Source organism: Colossoma macropomum, unplaced genomic scaffold (assembly GCF_904425465.1).
Source record: "Colossoma macropomum unplaced genomic scaffold, Colossoma_macropomum, whole genome shotgun sequence".
NCBI lineage: Eukaryota > Metazoa > Chordata > Actinopteri > Characiformes > Serrasalmidae > Colossoma > Colossoma macropomum.
In genome coordinates, this window is record NW_023494798.1 from 15,935,164 (window position 1) to 15,956,467 (window position 21,304).

The 21,304-nt window shown below is 38.6% G+C and overlaps 1 protein-coding gene across 1 annotated transcript in view; it reads right to left on the reverse strand.

Moving 5' to 3' along the window:
- Positions 1 to 19,406, reverse strand: part of lrriq1 (leucine-rich repeats and IQ motif containing 1) — a 38,535-nt gene extending 19,129 nt beyond the window's left edge. Inside the window, exons 1-16 of the mRNA XM_036585638.1 lie at positions 19,295 to 19,406; positions 18,776 to 18,855; positions 17,350 to 17,485; positions 17,011 to 17,119; positions 16,826 to 16,926; positions 16,498 to 16,585; positions 15,804 to 16,021; positions 14,821 to 14,889; positions 12,944 to 14,710; positions 10,696 to 10,848; positions 10,447 to 10,597; positions 9,646 to 9,839; positions 8,873 to 9,000; positions 8,630 to 8,703; positions 8,049 to 8,142; positions 2,929 to 3,099 (exon numbers count right to left, since the gene is read on the reverse strand). Coding sequence (XP_036441531.1) covers positions 2,929 to 3,099; positions 8,049 to 8,142; positions 8,630 to 8,703; positions 8,873 to 9,000; positions 9,646 to 9,839; positions 10,447 to 10,597; positions 10,696 to 10,848; positions 12,944 to 14,710; positions 14,821 to 14,889; positions 15,804 to 16,021; positions 16,498 to 16,585; positions 16,826 to 16,926; positions 17,011 to 17,119; positions 17,350 to 17,485; positions 18,776 to 18,777 — 3,455 coding nt within the window. The 5' untranslated portion in view covers positions 18,778 to 18,855; positions 19,295 to 19,406. The remainder of the gene's footprint in view (positions 1 to 2,928; positions 3,100 to 8,048; positions 8,143 to 8,629; positions 8,704 to 8,872; positions 9,001 to 9,645; positions 9,840 to 10,446; positions 10,598 to 10,695; positions 10,849 to 12,943; positions 14,711 to 14,820; positions 14,890 to 15,803; positions 16,022 to 16,497; positions 16,586 to 16,825; positions 16,927 to 17,010; positions 17,120 to 17,349; positions 17,486 to 18,775; positions 18,856 to 19,294) is intronic.
- Positions 19,407 to 21,304: the final 1,898 nt, after the last annotated feature.

The following is a 21,304-nucleotide window of genomic DNA, read 5'->3' on the forward strand; positions in this document are numbered from 1 at the left end:
CTGATTCTTAGACAGGGGTCAGAAGCATCCAGACACACGCACATATACAGCTGCCTTCAAACACCCTAGTGAAGCACAGGGTCATAGAGAAAAAGAATAAAATGAAAGGAAACATAATTACTGCTAGAAATAACGAAATTCCATCATTAAACAAATTAACGTCAGATTGATTTGATTGTCTGGTGTGGACTTGTAGAAAGCAAAACACTGGTCTAACTAGTAGAATGTATGCCAAGGCACATAAAAACAAGCACTGACCTTACACAGGCCCTCTGCTTACTGACAATTAAAACATCCTCATAAAAGCTATTTCAAAAAATCAGAAAGTACTTTCCATTTATTATTGCGAGGCTACTGTGTAAACATTAAGATGTGCAGAGCTAAGTTACAAGGGATATAACTGTGACTCAGATTGAGTAATTTGTTGCTGATAGCAGTCTCTGTAGAGTTCAGCTGGTCAACCCAGTGCAGCTACGTCACCCAGCCAGACAGCAGACTCTTCACCTTCCCCAAAGCTGGGGATTGACACCAGGTCAGGTCAGGCTGTGGCAGTCCCTATGGGGACCCAAAAGAAGCTTTGTGCAGAGTGCATAGCGGAAGGGTTAGAGGGCTATCGCTAGCGCTCCCAGCTATAAGAGACCTCTGCCTGATCCATAGCGTACACAGGCCCCTGTCTCTTGTCCCTTAAGAAACATCACTGCACAGGCTCGACCAGCCCCGTTTTATATACACTGGCCAGTGACCACTGACCTATCCGTATGTGGGAAGTATGAGGAGGCTTAGTGTTGAAAAGTGAAAACCATGCGTCATGTCAGTGCTTGCTGAGGCGTGCGCATACAGAACAATATGGGCATGCTTGATTAGCACTCGCACTAACACAAACAAATTGGTCCTAATCGTTCTCTTGATCACAACAATTTGCTTACAAATAATGAACAGCTGCGTTCATCTTTCTCCTTCTCTGCTGTGTTCAAACAAAGCTCTCTGCGCACTCCCGCACTTTGCTATCAGATCTGAATTTGATTCGCTCCCCATTTAAAAAAACATTTGAATTAGTTGAGTTGTATACATATTATGCTTGTGTTGATGTTAAAGAGGGAATTCTACCGATTTTTCAAAATTTCTGCTTTATTAAATGGCTAAGATGTAAGCAAAGTCATTCAGAGTGGTTTGGTATGAAATGCTCCCTTTTAGAAAAATGTTCAGAGTCAGAATTGTTCACAGAGGTGGTGATAGGAACCAGATGTCTACCTCTAAAAGCTCCCTCACATAAAGTTATTAAACGAAATGGTTATGAATATTCTGCCGGAAGTCTGAGACACTGTTTCACAATAGTTTTGAGAAGGTTTTGGCTTAAATTTTATTATTTTTTTAGCTCTATTCACAGCAGAGAGGTACATACAGGACATTGTAAGACAAAATATTTATAAATATATATTTTTTAAGATTTACTACTATTTTACCAGTGTAGAGAAATCCAAGTCGGTATGTTTATCTACAATGAACCATCTCACATATTCACATCTCAATGACCGAAATATGCAGAAGTTCTGAAAACTTGGTGGAGCTCTTTCATTTAGTGAAGGTCTGTTCTCTGGTTGGTTAAGACCATAAATCTCTCTATAACTCCTCATAACATACAAGGCACATCTTGTCTGTCTCTGATTTAAAGTCATGTCAAGGAACAGAATAGAGGTTTGAGTATTACCAGTTGTCCAAATGTAAAATATTCAAAAGGTATGGTGGGCTCAAACAGTTGGGAGTTGGGTAGAGGTAGGCTTTCTTGTGATAAATTTTGTTATTATGATCGACTGAGCATATCATGGATATTGTCCATACCTAAAGAACACTGTCCAACTGCATGCTTCATTAAAAAACAGCATAATTAATCCTGTTTAATTGGATTTAGTGCAGTGCAGTACAGTACGTGAAATGCTGAATAAAAAACACTATAGAATTGAAATTTCGACAGCTTTTTGGTAGATTTTGATTTACTAGTGCACTGTGTCTGTGTGTCAAAATATCGTTGGATATAGGGTTGGAGAAAAAATAAAAAACACATTTATGTTTTTTAAGTATTATTTAGATATATTATTTTGTTTTTACCAAACATATCAGCTAGATAGCTAGCTAACTATCTAGCTAGTCTAGTAATTCAACACAGCTTTACACATATTAATATAAGAGTAATCAAATACTAAGAGAAACTCCCAATATTATAAGCTCAAAATTACTGCTTCATTAACTTCAGACATATTTTATTTGCAATACTGGTTATCATAAGGTACCTGTTTTTCTTTACAAGGAAGTCCACAAATCTTGCATCACTAGTGTCAGCTCTGGCATTTTGAATACGAAGATTTAGCTACTGCATGTGCAAGTGTGGCCCCCGACCCTTCACTGCATTACCTATGAAAATTCAACATGCATTTCTGCATAAGCATCTCTTGAGTCACACATGCTTTGCCCCAACTGTAAACCATGGTTTTAAATGAATAACTCCTAATTTATCCAAGGCAACTTGGTGTGTATGTCTCAAATATGGTTGAAATTAAATGGAATTGAATTTAAATACTGATAATAGACATCTTAAGTGATATCACATCCCAACATTAATCCAAAGAACATGGAAAGTGAGGATGGCAGTTCTACAAGGAGAATGATTTTGTCACTTTTTGAAACTGGCGGAATGGCATCACCTTACACCACCTCAAATCGAGCCCTGAGTATTCCAGCAATTAATTTGAGAAACATTTTGTCTTATTGAATAAAGCTTACTTTTATTATTAATATTCATGTTATCCTTTTTCAACTGCTTATACAAAATAAATAAACTTCAGACACACATTTAAACTAGTAACAATTCACAATGCAAATTACACCGAATTAAGAATCAACATTGTTTTGTCACTGATTCTAGTCTCCTACCTGATCTCCATGCTTTGTCTCTGCAGTACTGAGTCAAGCTGATCCTGGTGGGCCTGGCAGAGGGCCTGGAAGCTCCATAGCTGTGTTGATCCTACAGAAGGCTCTACAGAGGCTCCAGTCAGGTCGCCGTTTAGCTTCACCAAGCTTGGCTTTGCTGTTAGAACAGACGACCTGGAGAGAAATCAGAGATTTCAGTGATTTATTCACCTGACTCAAACAAATTACAGAGTAAAAGCCACATTGACTGGAGCGAAATGATTTTGTAACTGTACTTTGTCACTGTGAAATGGCATCAGTCCAAAACCAGAGTGCTCACTTGATTATATTCAGGAATTAAGAGACAAATGAACTCTTAGCAGCTTACAAAAAATTAAACGTAAAGTTACACTGAACACTCAGCACAACTGGAACAGGGAGAATGTATTCTCTCTCACACTCTCGCTATCTCACTCTCCCTTCTTGTCCCTCTCTCTCTCTCTCTCTCTCTCTATGGGCTTCCACTGGAGAATATTTACATTGAGCAGATGAAATCAGTTAGGAAATGGAGATGAAACATTTAATGAGTTTGACATTTCAGACCCAGGAGAGTCAACAAGCCGTCTGCGTGCAGGAGAAAGAGCTTTAGTCAAAGTCTGCTTCTCATGGGGAGAAAGTGCGTGATGACACTCAGCTTGGATTAGAAGTGAAAAAGGCTCTCTTGGCCTCAGTCCAGAGATGTGGCTGCCACTCAAGTGGAGTCCATTTTCCTTTCCTTCCTAAAATGATACAACTTCAGACTCAAGTGGTTTGGCCTGTGACAACGTGTGTGTGTGTAGAATGGAGATACACACTGAGAAAGATAACATTATCTGCGATGACGTACATTATTTAAGTGATGTTTTGCATGAAGTTACTCAAAGGTCATTTAGACACATATGATGATTCCTTCATTTTGCAATGTTGCTTAATAGTAAAAATTATAGCGTGGGCCCTTTTTTTTGCATTGACCCTGCTGATAGGAGATTGTAATTTCGATCGTTGGCAATGCCACTTCTATCCAAGGCCAGGAGTCTAAGACAGCATTACTAGCTTCACTCTGAATGGGTAGGATGACAGTTCTACACAGTAAAAGTTCATTATAACATTGCTTTGGAGCATATGTGGTTCCACTCTACAGAGAGTAAAAAACACACTGTAGTTAAACTTCCAGTGTCAATAAGATACAGAATAGTGTTAAAAAGAACACTTGCAATTAGTCTTAGTATTGTGCATAATTAGCACTTTGGGGCATTTAACACTCAAGGTGTTATATGTCCTCTAATTCAATTGTGGTGATTGGAGGGAAAAACATTTAACACTACACTGATGTAGCCAACACCAATGATTTTACTTTGTGGACTCCTCATACTACCCACATACAGATGCATCATTAGCTGTTGAACCAGTACTGGCAGTTAGTGCCGATCATGCTGAGGTGTCTAATGACGCTGCATTTTCAGCAGTTCAAAAAGATGTAGCGGCTGGCTTCATGTGTCTCGCAGAGAGCACATGCTAGCTCATAGGGTAGATTAGTTATCAGGTGGAATCAGCTACGACAAAATTAGAGGGACAAAAAATTGCGAAAAAAAAGTAACAATGCTAAATTATTTTTAGGTCCATGCATTTTAATAGGTTGCTGAAAGCAGCAGGAACAATAGTTACTCAACAATAAACACTAATCATGTGGTCATACACCCCACACAAAATTCCTTTTTGGCAATAATTCAGCTCATCATGTTTGAAGAAAGAAAGTTCCCACGTACGATCCCAAGAATGCCATACCTACATGGAAGCATCATGATATGGGGCTCTTCTCTGCAAACTACTGGGTCAGTATGCATCAAAGAAAACATGAATGGAACGATGTACTGGGACATAGAATTTAATCTTATCATCCATGAACTGGAAGAAGATTCAACAAGACAACAACCTTAAACATACAGCCAGAATAACTCATGACTGGTTTCTAAAAAAGGTGAAGGTGCTTGCATGGCCTAGCCAATCTCCTGATTCAAATTCCATTGAAAATGTATGGAAGATTTTTAAATTGTGGGCCCATCAGAGGGACCATTGTTACCTTGGGGAACTGAAGATGGTTTGCCAAGAGCAGGGTTGTTTCAAAATATCAAAATACCGTTTCAAAATATCTGAGGCCGAAATATTATTCACAAATATTTCAAAATAATATGTTTTCAATAGCGCATAGATTCCGAGCTTGCTGTGAGCTACAGTGTTTCTTATCACTGTATAAAAGATACTTAAGGCTTCTTTTACTGTTGGATTGCTCACAGTTATTTGGATCGGTAAGCACTTACAACAAATGATTAAATTGTTTAAGAGTAACAATAAAGCATGTCTAATGTATTAAGTATTTTCCTATTCAAATGTTTACTTGTTCAAAAATATAATTTGTTACACAAACTAAACAAAAATGTATAAATTGATAATGTTCTTTACCAAATAAATGCAGCAACATCATTCAGAAATCACTTTATTAAATAAGAAGAGCATAAATAACAGCATAAATGCCATATTTTTGTTCCACCTTAAAGGGTTAATATTTACTGAACTACTGCATATTGTTCTGATAAGAGGTTGGTGCTGTGAGACTCAGGTAGCTGTGGTTGTTTTAGTTTCTCGCCTGAATATTTAGTGTAACCTCCATGCTTTGCTTCATGTCTATTGATAGTGATTTCATTACAGTCTTTGAAACGTGTTTGCTTCGGCTCTTGATGAAACCAAAATCGCCAAAATCACCAAAATCGCCAGTTCTCAGAGTTATGTTTGTGCTTTAGGGTTGTAGTCTTGACTAAATGCCGTTCAGTAAATAAAGCTGTAGGTCTAGTCAGAGAAGAAAGACTTTTAAAGTTTAGCTAACTTTGTTACCACAGTTCAGTGCGTCACACTGTAATTTTACGGTGATGTTGCCACTATCAGGTGAAAGGAAGAACTGCAACGTACTGCCTGGCAGGCCACTTATAACACAACCCATAGCCAAGAGCCAAATACAATCTGTCCAAGGATCGCATTTGGCGCTAGAGCCAGACTTTGGATACCCATGGCCAAGAGGAATGGGCAAAAACTGAACCACAATGCTACAAAGAGTGAATTACTTTTCACATTCCACTACACAAACTATAGCTGCAATGGCAAATAATACATCTGTTTCAAAAAGCTAGCTTATTTGCTTCAGCACAATTCAACAGAGTTAACACCTGGACTAAATCCAGCAGGATTCACCAAACCCTCGGTATGATCATGTGATGAGAGGCTGCTCCTCTTGGCCTGCAATACACTGCAGGCACACGGCTCCCACCACTACCGTAAAAGCGGCTCTCCATATATCACTTAGTGAAAACTTCCCTGCAAACACAGCCTCATACAGCAGCGAGATTTATCAAGCTAAAGTCCCTCTCCTCTCCCCAGCTCAGGCCGCTCCCGCTTGGCGTAATTCTTTGAGATATCCTTTGGTGCTTTAATTTAGCTGCTATTATCATTGGCTGAGGATGAAAGAGGCTGAGGAGAGTGAGGAAAACATGGGGCCTAATTCCATTGTTGGCACTGAGGGTTAGACAAAGTTCACCCCAACACTGAGCGTGAGCTCTGTGAACCAGTCGTCTGTGCACCAAATAAAACAGATGTTGAGATGCAACAGACATTTCATTTCATTTTCTTATCTGGGTGTCTTGATAGTGAGCGGCTCACATGCAGGACCCAAAAAGAACAGAAGAGTATTTTGGAACAGTGAAAGTGTTAAGTTCAGTGGCCTTGTGTTTGTGAGACCACTGAAGCTCACTGTTTAAATGTAGTTAAATGTATTTACATTGCAAACATCTAATGAGAGTCAAGATAACATGTGGCATCACTTCTGCTCTCACTGAATCAAGTTAAAAAAGTTCTGCTTGGATTTACAACAATACAGTCAAGCCTTTGACAGCATTTGATCTGAAAAACACAAACGCAAATACACTGTCCTAATTTTAGAATATTTAAAAGGATCAAACTATTTAAATTATGACCAAAAAGTATCAGGGGACTCTACAATTCATAGGATTCCGCATGTTGGTCATCATTGCAGAGGAAGTCCAGTGTTCTACAGTGCAAAAAATGACATCTAAGCAAGTGAAAACACAGTAAATGTCTAATGTTTCTCATTATGAGATTAGTCTAAAAATATCATTCGATTATTTAACTTAGATCTTTAGATTATTTAACTTAATTTAAACTTTCTTATTCAATTAGCAGATAATGTTTTTGTTTAAAGACATAATGTAGCTAATCTTGCATGTTTCAAGAAATAATGCTACTAGATACACTAATTTCTCTAGACTAAATGACTTAAAACAAGGGAACATGTCTACAAATATGTTAAATAATCATATTATATTCTTACAACAATCTCAAAATGAGAAATATTGGACACATATACCAGATTTAAGATGATACATTTTTTTTGCAGTGTACCACTTCAAAAGTATTCTTTCTCATTATAAAGTTCATTATTTAAGTTCTTCTTTGCTATTCTTGTTCATTTTGTCCCAGTTTGATTAACCAATCCGCTTCATTTAAGCTCCTTTAAAGAACGCTTGCAAATGTCAGCCATTATAACACAAAAAGACATTTACTCCAAAAATATTCTTGTGCTGAGAAAATATTTTTAGAATTACAAGCACTTAAGTCCACGTGTGGACAGATGTCACTGGGTAATCCAATAGCGGACGCAGATACTCTGCCCAGCCCAGCGATCCAGCCCGGAAACTCTGCGTTAAAATGGAATGTTTATTCTACATTCTGTGCCTGATCCATCTCAAGCAATGTCTCCATTCACATTAGACTCACACTCTGGGACAAGCATGAAACGCTGGTGGCTTTCGCTGGAATGCACACATGGCTGCGTCTGGCCAGTCCAAGACAAACCTTTCCATTAAAACAGGAGGTACTGCATCTCCTCCGATTTATTAAGGAGGCGCAGCCCTCTGATCTTCCTCCTCGGCAACAGAACACAATGTTGAGCTCAGTCTGGCACCATGTATGCATGTGTTTGTAGTCAGCAATTTGCTGTTGGTGGGCATCTGAATGACTGCATGCAGTTCCTACCTTACCTCCAGTTGTTCTCCAGCTGTAGAGGGTTGTCACTTAGGTTAAGCTCTTGGAGACGAGCACAGCCCTGAAGACTCAGACAAACGTTCCTCAGTTCTAGAAGAGACGTAGAGCAGCACATGAGTGCTAGTACTCTCCCTCACAGCACAGACGCTGTTAGTTAATCCTGTTATGAATACAAACCTAATCCTTAGACAGTTGAGGCATACTTTAAAAAATGTTTGCTAATCTTTTGGAAATAAAACAGCACTACTCTCAGATTATCCGACTGGATTAAGTATTTCCTTGCACTGTTTTATCAATGCAAAGTTATGAGAGAAAAGTGACATGATTACTGCTAATCTAAGGAAACAAAAAGTGAGAACTACTATGTGGAAAAGACGGATAACTCAGTACATTTCCCACCAAATTCATTTTGTCTTAAAAGGGCCAATAAGTAGAATTTACCATTACACTTAATGTTAATAGCCAGAGTTCAATATGCTGAACATATCATTACCAAGCAAATAATAAAACCTTTAGATGTTTACCTCTTTTCAATCTAAAGTGGAGATAAATATAGGTTTCACTGTTGTTTTCCCACCTGACAGACAGTTGTGACTAATGTCTAGTGTCCTTAATGAAAGCAAGTCCACCAACAGAGGAAGCTGAGTGATACTGAAGAAAGAAAAATATGCAGCTCAGTCAGTCCATCTTTTGGATCCAAACATGTTATGAAAGGAACAAAAATGTTCTAATAATTTCATCATTTTATATATTAAAATCAACATACTGTTCAGTTTTAGAACAAAACTTAATAAGACACAACCATACAAGTTAGACTCACTTGTTTTGAGCTACAGAGAGACAGCGCAGCAGAGGCAGCCAGCAGGAGTCCAGGCCATGCAGGGAGGAGATGCTATTGTCGTCCAGATACAGCTCCCTCAGCAAGACATGATTCTTCAGTACCGGTAACTAGGCCCCAGACAAAAAAGAAATAAACACAAGCTAAGTAACTGCATAACCAACTTGCCAAAATACCAACCTGCCCATGTGAGCCATTAAATGTCCCATGAGTTGGTGAACGCAAACCTCACCCTAAATATGAGACTTCAATAGCACATGTCTGTGCACTAAGTCTGACTGGCAATGAAAATTGAATTAAAGTGACGGCAGACGATAATAGGACCCTAATGGACGAGCAGGTTTTAATGTGAGGATGATATAAACAATGCCTGTCATCATTAAGACTTGATGGCTCATTCTGGATGGCCACTGCAGTTAGCATTCTGAATGCTGTCAGGTTCCTAAAATCCCACACTGAGTGAAGAAACTCAGAAAAGCAGAGCTCACTGATGTGGTCGTTCATTTCATTATGGAGGTATTTGAGACACAAAACAGTATAATGAAACCAAACCTGCATGAGTTACTAGGCAATTCATTATCATAAGAAGTCAACAGACATTATTCAGTACTAAGGTTTCTGCAAAATTACCTCACTGCTCAATTTTTTTGGTGGTTGTGTTTTTGCGATTATGTGGTTGCATTGTTTGGGTATGCCATGCTTCAGTGTCACTGTTTTGGTATGGATTACTTCAGCAAGGATGGTTTATAGTTTACCTCAGTCAGACTGTTTCCTCTCAGGTCAAGTGTGTTGAGCAGAGCGCAGTGCTCAAGGCCTTCCACATGACTGAGGTGGTTAAATGAACAGTCCAGATACAACAGTGTGAAAGCATCGCTGAGACCTCTCGTGCTGATCAGCTGGTTATGGTCGACTGACAGCCGCTGAAGCCTTTTCAGAGATCCTAAACCACCTGACAGAAGAAGACATCATTCATATGAAGATGTAGAAATGAGGTGAAACTGTGTGTGGACGATAAGAGGATAGCAAGAAGAAATCTAATATCAGTCAAAGTATAACCTTATCTCAAGACTTGGTTAAAGTGGATTTCATATCAACCACAGAAAGTAAATATTCTTTAAGGGCATTTAACCTCGTCTTTATGAAATATTTATTCATGGCTGTTCAATACAGAAATGCATTAGGGGTAAATGGCTCATATTTGAATACATATTGTTTGCTAGGGAGGGAGCAAATACAGAGATACTTGCTATAATGAGACAATGCTGCCCTCTAGTGAACAAATAAAACAGTCATTGGGTTTCAAAATTAGGCATCTGGAGATATACTTTCCTACAGAGTTTAGCTCCAAGCACAGTTTATCAATCACACTTGGTCCACCTAGTCCAAGTCTTAAAATTAAGAATAGGTGTGCTTGGGTCAAAACTGTGGCAACATCTCCAAGAGAAAAGTCACTGCCTACTATATCATACAATTGTTGGAATCTCAACAGTGGTGTATAATTAAACAGCTGCACAGAAGATGATGATGATGATGATCAGCCCTAGTAAGCCACTCACTGATGCGGGAGATAATGTTGTGGGACAGCTGAAGCACAGTCAGGTTAACAGCACTGTCTAGACCGGGGATGCTCGTGAGCTGGTTCCTGCCCAACATGAGGAACTCGAGTCTTTCCAAACCCCCAAGATCAACATATGTGATGCAGTTCTCCTTAATTTAAAAAAGAAGACATTAGACAGAGAATGCTTGTGCTATCATGAAACCTTTGAGCAAAAATCTAAGCATCCTTACAGAATAAAAGTACATACCTGTACATCAATATGTCTCAGCTCACTACATTGCTGAAGACCTTCCAGGGCCTGAAGTCCACAGCACCTGAGAGTTAGAGACTGCAGACTGGTGCACTCAGACAAGGTAGAAAGACTGAAGCCAGGCAAGTCTTCCAGAGTTACTGTAGTCACCTGGTGTTGGCATTCATTACAAAATACATTTAAAAAACTGCAAGTATCTTCAGGGACAGCACAACACTACGGGGCAATATGACAAAAATATCTATAGAAAGATCACCAGATAGGATGCACCCAGATGACTAATTTTGATCACTGAGAATATGGTAATTTCACACCAACTACCCCAGGCCTTGGCCAATTATGTCACAGATTTCCATAAAAAAATGAAAAACTTTTTTTTATTCAAGCAAACAAGCAAAATGTCAAAGCTGTACTCCAAGTTTCTTTGGTTAGAATTTTTTAAATCTTGCCTTATTAGGTTACAAATTACATTGGAATATTGACTACTGAGTTTAACTGCTTGCAGAAGGACTGAATGGAGCTGACATAGTAACTGGGTGTAAATACAACAATAAGAAACATGTTTTACTTTAAATCAACTATTTTTGTGCTAACAAATGCCTCCAACACGTCAATTTATTTATATTGACTGTGTTTGCAATATTAATTATATGGAGGTACTTTTTAGTCAGATTGTGCAATATTTCATCTTTAAAATCTAAACCTTAAATCAGTTTATTCCTTAAATTAAAACTCATAATTTTATGTAGATCTCCTACATCCTCTCCTAAATCCATTTTGTAGGCCTTTTTAACCCTATACCTTCAATTTTCTCTGAGTAAGAACAGTTCAGTCTGATTAACATATAATAAAATTACAGATGTGCTTTGTATCCTTTGTGGTTTAATATGTTTCTAACAATAAGGCATTTGATTAAGAAGCCCAATACAAAGAAGTAGCAAAACTGTAAAAACAAAAACATTCGATTTCCAAATTTACCTTTATGATGCTACAGTCTGTTCTCATTTTGAGAGGTGATACATTGTTGTATTTCTTGTTGCTAAGGATCAGTTTTACACAGCATCTCCTGCAGAGGCACCCAATAAGTCTTCTGTTTTCAACAAAACTAATTGGAGCATAGCTTTTAATTTTTGTCAGCATGACAGCATAAACTAAGTTAAAATTTTTCATAAAACTCCATGACTTGATGGAGCATGCTCTTGGTGAGTTAGTGTGGAGTGACCCAGTGGTTTCTTCAAAAGACAGCAAATGAGAGACCCTTGGAAGACGGGTGCATCAGCAATACAGGTGTAATATGATCATTTTCAATTTTTCAGTACTGTACTGAAATCAGTACACATTTAACAATATTTTTTCTAAGGTCTAGTAAGTTATAGAAGGCAATTTATTAGTTGTGTCACATTTAAAAATGCTATTAAGAACTCACTATGCACTATGTCCACTTACAGAGGGACATTTACTCACTTGGACTCCTGGCATCACTGGGATCACTATCACTATTTCCTGACAAACCCAGCTAAGCTACCTGGGAGCATATTGTAAACCTCTTTTGAATAAAACATGTTGGTCAGTGTTCTGGAAGAACTGATAATAATTTAATGTTATAACATCATATCGCACACCCCTAGTAAACATTAGTAGCACACAGAGAAGCCTTAAAATTGGTATTAGAATGTTAACAGGAAATATATATAAAAAAAAACTGCATAATTAAATGTTTAACATGTAAATAAAGTCATTCTGAGTGGTTTAATGTGAAATGCTCTGTTGTGGAGAAATTTACCAAGCAAGAATAGTTTTCAGTGGTGGTGACAGGAACAAGACACCTGAAGAGTTTAATGCCTCTGGAAGGTACCTCATGGAATGCTATTACATGAAATAGTTACAAATATGCTGCCTAATGCAGGAGAGATTGTTTTACAATAGTTTCATGATAAGCTTTAGGCCCTATTTTTTTTAAATCTAAGTACATTCAAGCAGTTCTAGGGCAAAATTGTCCCCCTTTTTTTTTGCATATTTGCTACTACATTATCATTTAACTCAGAAGACACATGCAGGTTTACTGTTGTTTTGGATAGTAAATGAAACTGCTATATTTGCGTTGTGGACATCACAGCCCCTGGTTCCTATCACCACCACTGTGCCAAAATTTTGAAAAATCAGCAGAATTCTCCTTTATTTTGTCATGTATGAATAAAGGACTGCAAAACCAACTGTGCTGCTTCTGTTATATTTTTGGTGCTACCTGTCTGAGAGTGCTCCATGGCCCAGATTTGAGGACAGTGTCCACAGGTAAAGGTGGCAAGATGGGTAGTGAGGGTCTCCTAATCGCCCTCTTTCTGGATGGAGCTGTTAGCCCCTTCCTCTTGGTCTGCATGGAGAGCTTGGACCAGGGAGTGCAGTTCATCATCCAAGACAGCCGCTTCTGCTCTGTGCTATCAGGCAGGCATATGGAGCGTGTGTTTTGGGCACAGTTCTGAATTGAACTTGCTGTTTCACACGGGTGCCCTCTAGTGTCCATTTCAGATTTCTCAACATACATTTTCACCTCAAGCTGCGCTCCGTCTAATGCTGGTGCCATCAGGGCAATGTTGTTGTCGGTGGGATCTGCTGAACAGATCTGATGGTGTCCATAACTAGAGGATTTAGGGCTAGCTGAGATACCATTTGGGCTCTTATTTGACTGAGAAAGACATGGCTGAGGAACAAGCTCTGCACTTCTCTCTTCTTTCCCCCCTTTTTCACTATTCTTCTTTGTGTTCTTGCTACCAGTCTTAAGAAAACATCTCTGATCATCCAGTCCTTTTCCATCTTCCTTGAGTACACTTTTTCTGTGCTCCTCTCTTGTCCTCTCTTCTAATTCATGACCATCTCTTTTCTCATTTCTTTTCATCACTTTCCCTTCTTCCTCTTCGCTCTGCTTTTCTGCTAGATTTTTTCTTTGTTCTTCCTGCATTACTTTGCCCTCGAGTTGTTCTTTCTTTTTCTTCTTCTCCTCCTCCAACTTCTTACTCTTCCCCTCCTTACTTTTCCTCCTCTCCTCCTCTACCCTCCTCTCTTCCTCCTCCGTTCTTTCCTCTTCCATTCTTTTCCCTCTTTCTTCCTCCCTCATTCTTCTCTCTTCCATTGTCTGTTCATCTTTCTCCTCAATTCTCTTTTTCACTTTCCCGTCCTCTTCTTTGCTCTCCTTTTCCTCAAGTTGTTTTCTTTCTTTCTGCATTTGCTTGCTTTCAAGTTCTTCTTTCTTCTTCTCCTTGTCTTTTCTTTTTCTATTCTCATCATCTACTGAAGATTCTGTGCACATTCTGTGCTCTTCCATTCCTTTCCTTTTTTCTTTCTGCCTCATTCCTCTCTCCTCCATGGTCCATCCATCTCTCTCTATCACTTCCCCCTCCTTGCCTTTGCTCTCCTTTTCCTCTAGTTGTTTTCTTTCTTTCTGCATTTGCTTGCTTTCAAGTTCCTCTTTCTTTTTTTCCTCTTTCAATTTCCTCTCTTCCTCCTCTAATCTCCTCCTTTCCTCTTCTTTCCGCTCTTCTTCCATTCTTTTCGTCCTTTCTTCATCCCCCTTCCTTTTTCTCTCATCCTCCATCCTCTTTGCTTCTTCCTCTCGTCTTCTCTGTTCCTCTAGCTTGCGCTCTTTCTCCAGGCGATGGCGCTCTCGTTCCTTAGCTCTCTCGTACTCAACTCTTCTCCTCTCCAATTCCTCCTTCTGATGCTGCTCCTCCGCCGCCACTCTCTTTCTCTCTTCCTCCCTCTCCTTCTTCATCCTTTCCTCTCTCTCTCTTCTCCTTTCCCTCTCTTCTATCTCCTCCTGTCTCCTCCTTACCTCTTCTTTCCTCTTGATCAGCTCATTCTTACTCCAACGACGCACCAGGACTCCTCTAAGAGCTGCCTGGAGCTTGGTGGCTGCTCCACTGCGCTGCTCCTCAGTTTTCCTCCTCTCCTCCTGCTGTGCCTCCTCATATGCACGCTTTTCTTCCTCCAACTGCTCCTCTAATTTCTTGATCACCTCCTGAGACAGTTCACACACAAACATAATGGGAAATTCACACCTTTCCACATAGGCAGTATTTACCTGAAAAATCTAAATGTAATGATTATCACAAATTATCTCAAACTTACCTGCTGTTTGGCCAGTTCAAGTTGAATTCTTTCTTTTATGTGGCTGTCTCCTCCCAGATCTTCAGAAACCTCACATTATGAATAAATAGCAAAAAATGTCACAGGTTTCAGCCACCAACAGCATCCAACAACTTCTTAGAGACACATTACTGGGCAAAAGTAAGAGACCACCCTTCATTTATTCAAGTATAGTACAAGTTAGTCATATTTCAGTAGATATTTCTGAGGAGATATATACATATATACAATCCACTTCCATTAGGAAGGGGAAAGTGAAAAGCAGAAGCTTCCAAAACTGAAGTTTAAAAAATGATAGAGAGAAAATGGGACTATGGGACTCCTAACAATTGGGCACCAAAGCTATTGCCATCAGACAAACAGTGCATAAAGCTTTCATCTATGAGAGACAGGAGGAGATCAAGCTCCACTCTTGCTTCTGATCTCAAATTATCCACAGATGTTTCTGTCCATCCTTCCACTGTGAGAAGAAGACAGCTCAACACTATGAGTCTAAAAAAATATGTTGCTATCAAGAGGCTGTTACTGAGAAAAGAAAACATGCAAATGAGTAAAATATTTGCAAATAAAACATGTTGTTCTTAGACTGATCACCCCAGAGTAAAATCAATATCACTGAATGTGTTTGGTATTACTTGCATCATGAAAAAATGAAACGAAACCAACTTCTGAAGACTGAACTTGGGTATGGAAAAATACGTGGAGAAACTTCCCTGCAAATTTCTTTGAAAAACTGAAAGCAAGTCTCTTAAAAAGAACGAAAATTGTAATTGCAAAGGACGGACACACTAAATGCTGAAAAAATTATACTATATTTAGTTCTTGAGGCTTCTTTTAAATATGATGATAAATATGAAAAGGAACAGCTTGTACTTAATGGTCATTTTGACTTGCAATTAAATAAATGAAGGGTGGTCTTTGGCTTTTGTACAGTACTGTATATAACAGATTACAGATAAACTTACCAAGCAAGTGTTCTCTATCTTTCGTAGCTCCTCCTCAAACTCCTCAAGTCTGCACCTCCTTTTCTCCTCTTCCTCTCTCACTGAGTTCAGATGGTGCTCCTTCTCAGCCTCCAGCTCTGCCAGTCTCTGTTCCTCCTCTTTCTTCAGTTTCTCCTCAAGCTCTACCCATTCATAGATGAGCTGCCTTTCAGCCTCTTTGTATACACCACATTCAGTTTCTGAAATCAACACAAATCCTTATATGTACATGTTGTTGAAAAGATTACAAGGACAAATAAGAAATCTACTTGCAAAAGACAAATTGCATCCTGTCTTGCAAAAGCAAAGTAACTGAGCCTTTAACAAGGTCATCTAGTGAATAGATCAAATGAAATGTTCCAAGCATAAAGCACACATTATTGATTGATAATATTTAAATTATATGTTAATTAACATACCTAAGGAGGGCAAAAAAAGCAATGCACTGATTTCAACTACACTGCAACCAATTATATGATTTAGGGAACTGCAAGTGAAGCTCTAGATAGTCTCCTTTTCTGGTGGTTGGAAAACAGTGGAGGTTAAAATGTCTTTTATTTGGGCTAAGAAAAGAGTGAGACAAAACTGTGGGCTACTGTCTTCATCTGTAGCACCAAAATAATTGTATGGCCACAACAGACTGTAGTTTGGCTTTAATTCCAATATGCAAACAAACCGTCATTCATATGCAGTGCAGGCTTTGTATCTTCCAGGCAACTTCCATCACTTGGATATGCTACATGCTCCTCAATTTCAGAAATGATCTGAGAATGCATAAACATACAAATCACTTTTCAGTACGGCTCATTACAACAACCTTATAAGACAATTTAAAGCATGCACCAGCATGACAGAACTAAAACTCAAGACTTAATTTATATTTTATTGGCCTCTGATTCATTTCTGCGTCATTCTACGATTTTGCACCAAGCACATTCAATAAATTCACTGGCCCTTCCCTTCCTCAGCAGTGACTCAGGGTTTTTTACAATCACATCACTCACCCTTTCCTTCAGCTCTGTAAGATCCTCCTCAGGATTACAGTCAAGTTCATTTAGAAGATTTTCAAAATGATTTTGGTGAGACAGCTCAGTACATGCTGTATCTGCATATAATGTAAACAAGAACAATACTGTAACATATAATATTGTAAAAAATGTGCAGTTCTGCAGCTCTTATTGTGTCTCACCATTTTCGTCAAGATCAAGATCTTCAAGGATCAGCTGTTCGAATGTATTCACTCTGTTATGTGAAGCTTCAAAATAGGTGAGCACTGACTGAGGTAAGTCATTCTCTAGCTGTATTTTGAAGGGTACAAAAACATTATCAACCAGACAGTCACAAGAACAGAGAAATCAGCTACAACACTTGACTACTCACAAATAACGACTTAATATAATTATCACAGAAGACAGACAGATACATAAAAGAGTACTAATGGAAAAGCTTACTCATTACCTAGATAGCTACACAGGTTCCATCATGCGCGAAACACATTACAGCCTACGACAAGTTTTTTGATACACACCTTTCTATTAGATGCATCAAAATCATCCTCAGTGTCTGTGTCACCATCTGAATCCACGTCAGAAACGTCTGAAAGATTTAGGCTCAGCTTTTCCAGCTCCTCATCAATAGCCTGTTCAATGGCTTCTGAGTCCATCCTTAAATAATAACCACACTGATCAACATCTGTCAGGTAGTGAACAGCAACAGTAGGGCACTTACTATCGACATTTTTCCCCAAATAAATTTGACTTAAACGGTGCACCTATTATAGAGCCACAATCTGAGAGAGCTGTTTGGCTTCCTTTATATATAAAATAAATTAGTTGAGGTACATTAATGTTGGATCACTTTGTTCTCTACAGTAAATAACCAAGAATTATACACAACTCGTCACAAATTTAGAAATATTTCTTCACTAAATACTGTGTCTCTGATTACTAAACAGAGGCGGATACAGTATACCAAAACCACACTGAAGTGAAAGTATAGTTATTTTGGTGAACGACTCAAGTAGAAGTAGAAGCATTTTTCCAAAAAAAACCTGAATAGATATACAAAAGTATCAGGTCAAAAAACAACTTCCTTTTTTTTTCAAAATCTCTGGCAAAGTCATTCTGAGTGATATGATGTGAATGTGTATTGTATTGTAGAGAAACTTGTTGTGATAATAACCAAGGGTCATATTGTCTAAAATAAAAATACAGACAATTTATTTACTATCCAAAAAGATTAATGAACCTACACATAATGTCTGAGTTGTATGTGCAATATTGATATTGCAAAAAATAGTGGTAATTCAGAAAATCCTCTGATTTGGGTCCTATTTTGCTTATAAAGCCCGGAACGTACCTCTACACCATGAACAGATTTTATAAAATACATTTTAGACCAAAACATTGTCTCAAAATTATCATCTCTCAAGCATCAGTCAACATACTCAACCAATTTGAGTAACAGTTTTCTATGAGGGAGCTTTTAGAGGCATTAAACCCGTCAGACGTCTGGTCAGAATCACCACCACCACTGTGAACAATTCTGACCAATTAAGTTTCTCTAGAACAGAGCATTTCACACCAAACCACTGTACACCTTTACTATTGAAACATGCAGAATTTTTTTTTTTTTTTTGAAAAAATACCCTTTCTTTTTCTTCCTTCTTAGTAAATCCAGCATCTGTCAGCATTAGTCCTGAGATCTGTTGAGCTCTGTTCTTCTCTTTTTGGTCTCCTTTGGGTCTAAGTTAAAAAATTAAAGTACCAAAGTCTCCAAAGAGGTGCAACAATCACAAAGCAGAATAGATGCTGTAAACAACATAGCATAATACATAATACATAACACAATAAACACAATGAAGGAATTAGTCATTAAACGTTAGTGACTAAAATGTTAAAGCAGGTTCCTTTACTCATACATACACTTAGGTATAAGTGAAAATATTCACACACATGTTCCCTTAACGGGTTATCCTCCTGGGTCGCGGGGGGAGCTGGAGCCAGCTGTCACCGGGCGGAAGGCAGGAAACGCCCTGGACAGGTTAAGTGAAAATTCTGTCATTTGGAAACACTTTTCATGGTGGTTTGATGTGAAATGGTTAATTGTAGAGAAACTTGTAAAAAAAACTCTGATTTCGTTACACTGGTGCTGATAAGAACCATCACAATAATAGCCATTTTATTTACTATCCAAAACCACCACTAAAACTACGTGTCTTTTGAGTTTTATATGTAAAGTCAATAATAAAATAAATCTTAAGTGTTCTTTACTCGGTTGTTCACAGGTAAGTTAAGACACCGTGACACAAGTTAACGACTGCTACCGTGCGTTAACCCACCGAACGCTAGACAACTTAGCATACACCAACAGCCTTTAGTGGAGGTCAGAGGCTAAAACGCCTCTTGACACGCTGTGCGAAACACATTACAGCCTACGACACGAGCATAAAACAAGACCATGTAACAAAATACCTTTCGCTGGATGGAGTCTTGACGAAACGTATGTAGAAAACACATTTATCCACACATTTGGCTCATACTTATCCTAACACTGACGAGCTGACGAGACCTGCTAGAGTTCGCGTCTCTGTGCAGTGTTGTTGCTATAGAAACCAACGGTATAGGGTGGCGCGAGGGACAAACTGCTTGTCTCAGTAATATACCTGAGGATTTTTAACAGTCTGAGTCAAAACACAGAGTCAAAACAAACTATACAATTTGATTTTTGAGACTAGCATTCTCATTAGTTATGTTACTCCACCATCATGTAATGAAGGCTATAGTGTTAACTGACTACTGGCGCTCTAATAAATCATGCTAGCTAACCATTTAGCTGTCTTAGGAAGGTAAGGCTGTGCTTTCTCCTACAGTCAGCTTTATCATTAGCAATAGGGCTGATTTTTCCAAATGTCTGCATAAATAAATAGTTCACGTGTCAGCAAAGTCATTCAGAGTGGTTTAGTGTGAAATGCTTCGTTCTAGAGAAACTTACCGAGTTAGAATTGTTCACAGTGGTGGTGATAGGAACCAGACGTCAGAGTTTAAGATCTCTAAAAGGTCCCTCACAGAGAGTTATTACATGAAATGGTTATGAATACACTGCCTGGTGTCTGAGACACTGTTTCATGGTAGTTTTGTGATGAAAAAGTATTTTAATCAATTTATTATATTTTTCAATATCAATTTATTTATATTAATTTAAAAATGATTTAATCCATATGTATTTGTAAGTTTCTCTAAAAATTAACCATTTTACATCAAACCACTCTGTATGACTGTTTATATCTCAACCACTGAATTCCCCTTTAAGCCCTTTAGTCTGCCTGATTCTTGTGAACAGTTTTTAAAAATGTTTTTGAGCATTCATGCTTAAGTGGAGTCTCACAGCTTTACAAGATTTAATTCATTGATGCGATGAACTGGTTCATCTCTCTCAGAGGTGTAACTAGCAGTAGATGTTTCATCAGAAAGCATTAGCATATGACTTCCTGTGTGACATTTGAGTACTAAACAAGAACAGAAAGCAGCACTTTTTCCTGAGGAAGCACCAGTATTACTTAAAATGACTTGGACTTACATTGGCTTAACAATCTTACCGACTCTGGTAGCTATATTTTTGAGGGCAATCTAACCTGCTCCATATGTGCCAGTATGGATGAAATTTTTTAGTAAGTCTTTGACTTTTAGCCTGTGATAATTGTGATGACCCTCTGCCACCTTCTGCAACTTACTGAAACTGTTGTTTTCAAAGTAAATACTTAATCCATCCTCTACAAAAAATCCAGCAACAGTATTTCTAATGTTCTGTTGGCCCATGCCTAGAAAGACATTTTCCTCAAATGCCAAGACGAACATCTTCAAAATAACCTCAATGTTAAAATGCCCCATATGGTTATTCTGTGTGGCTGCAGAACTTCACTGTGCAAGAGTTGGTTTCTGAAGTCAAACCAACTGTCTATGTTTCATCAAATCTGTAAGAAGCATTCACCAAGTTCAATTGCTCAAAAAGGCCCCATCAGCAAGCCTTGTCCACTCTGATTAGGGGAGAGTGGAATCCACCCCTTTGTGAGTGGGCAAGGTGTCCGGAGCTCTTTGTCTGAGAGCACAGAACCCAGACAGGGACCAGACAGGCCGAGACTGCAGATTTATACTACAGATTAGACCAGTCAAAGGCGGCTTGGCTCCAAACGGAGCTCAAGTTTGGATAGTGTCCCTGTGTTTGCACTGTCAAGGGTTTTCTGTAACTGGTCTGTAGCCATTATCTGGTCACCACTTTTCAAGCTGATCATTTCCATTCAGGTTGCAGGCTGGAATAAAGGTCACTATGCTGCTGGGTCACTATTCTACTAACTCTGTGGACTCTTCCAGGCAGGCTAACGTGGCCTTATACTGCAATGATTTTCTCATTGAAAAAGATTATTACTCTGAAATATGTCAATAATGTGTGGACAGATCTATTGAAAGTATGTTCTTTGATTACTC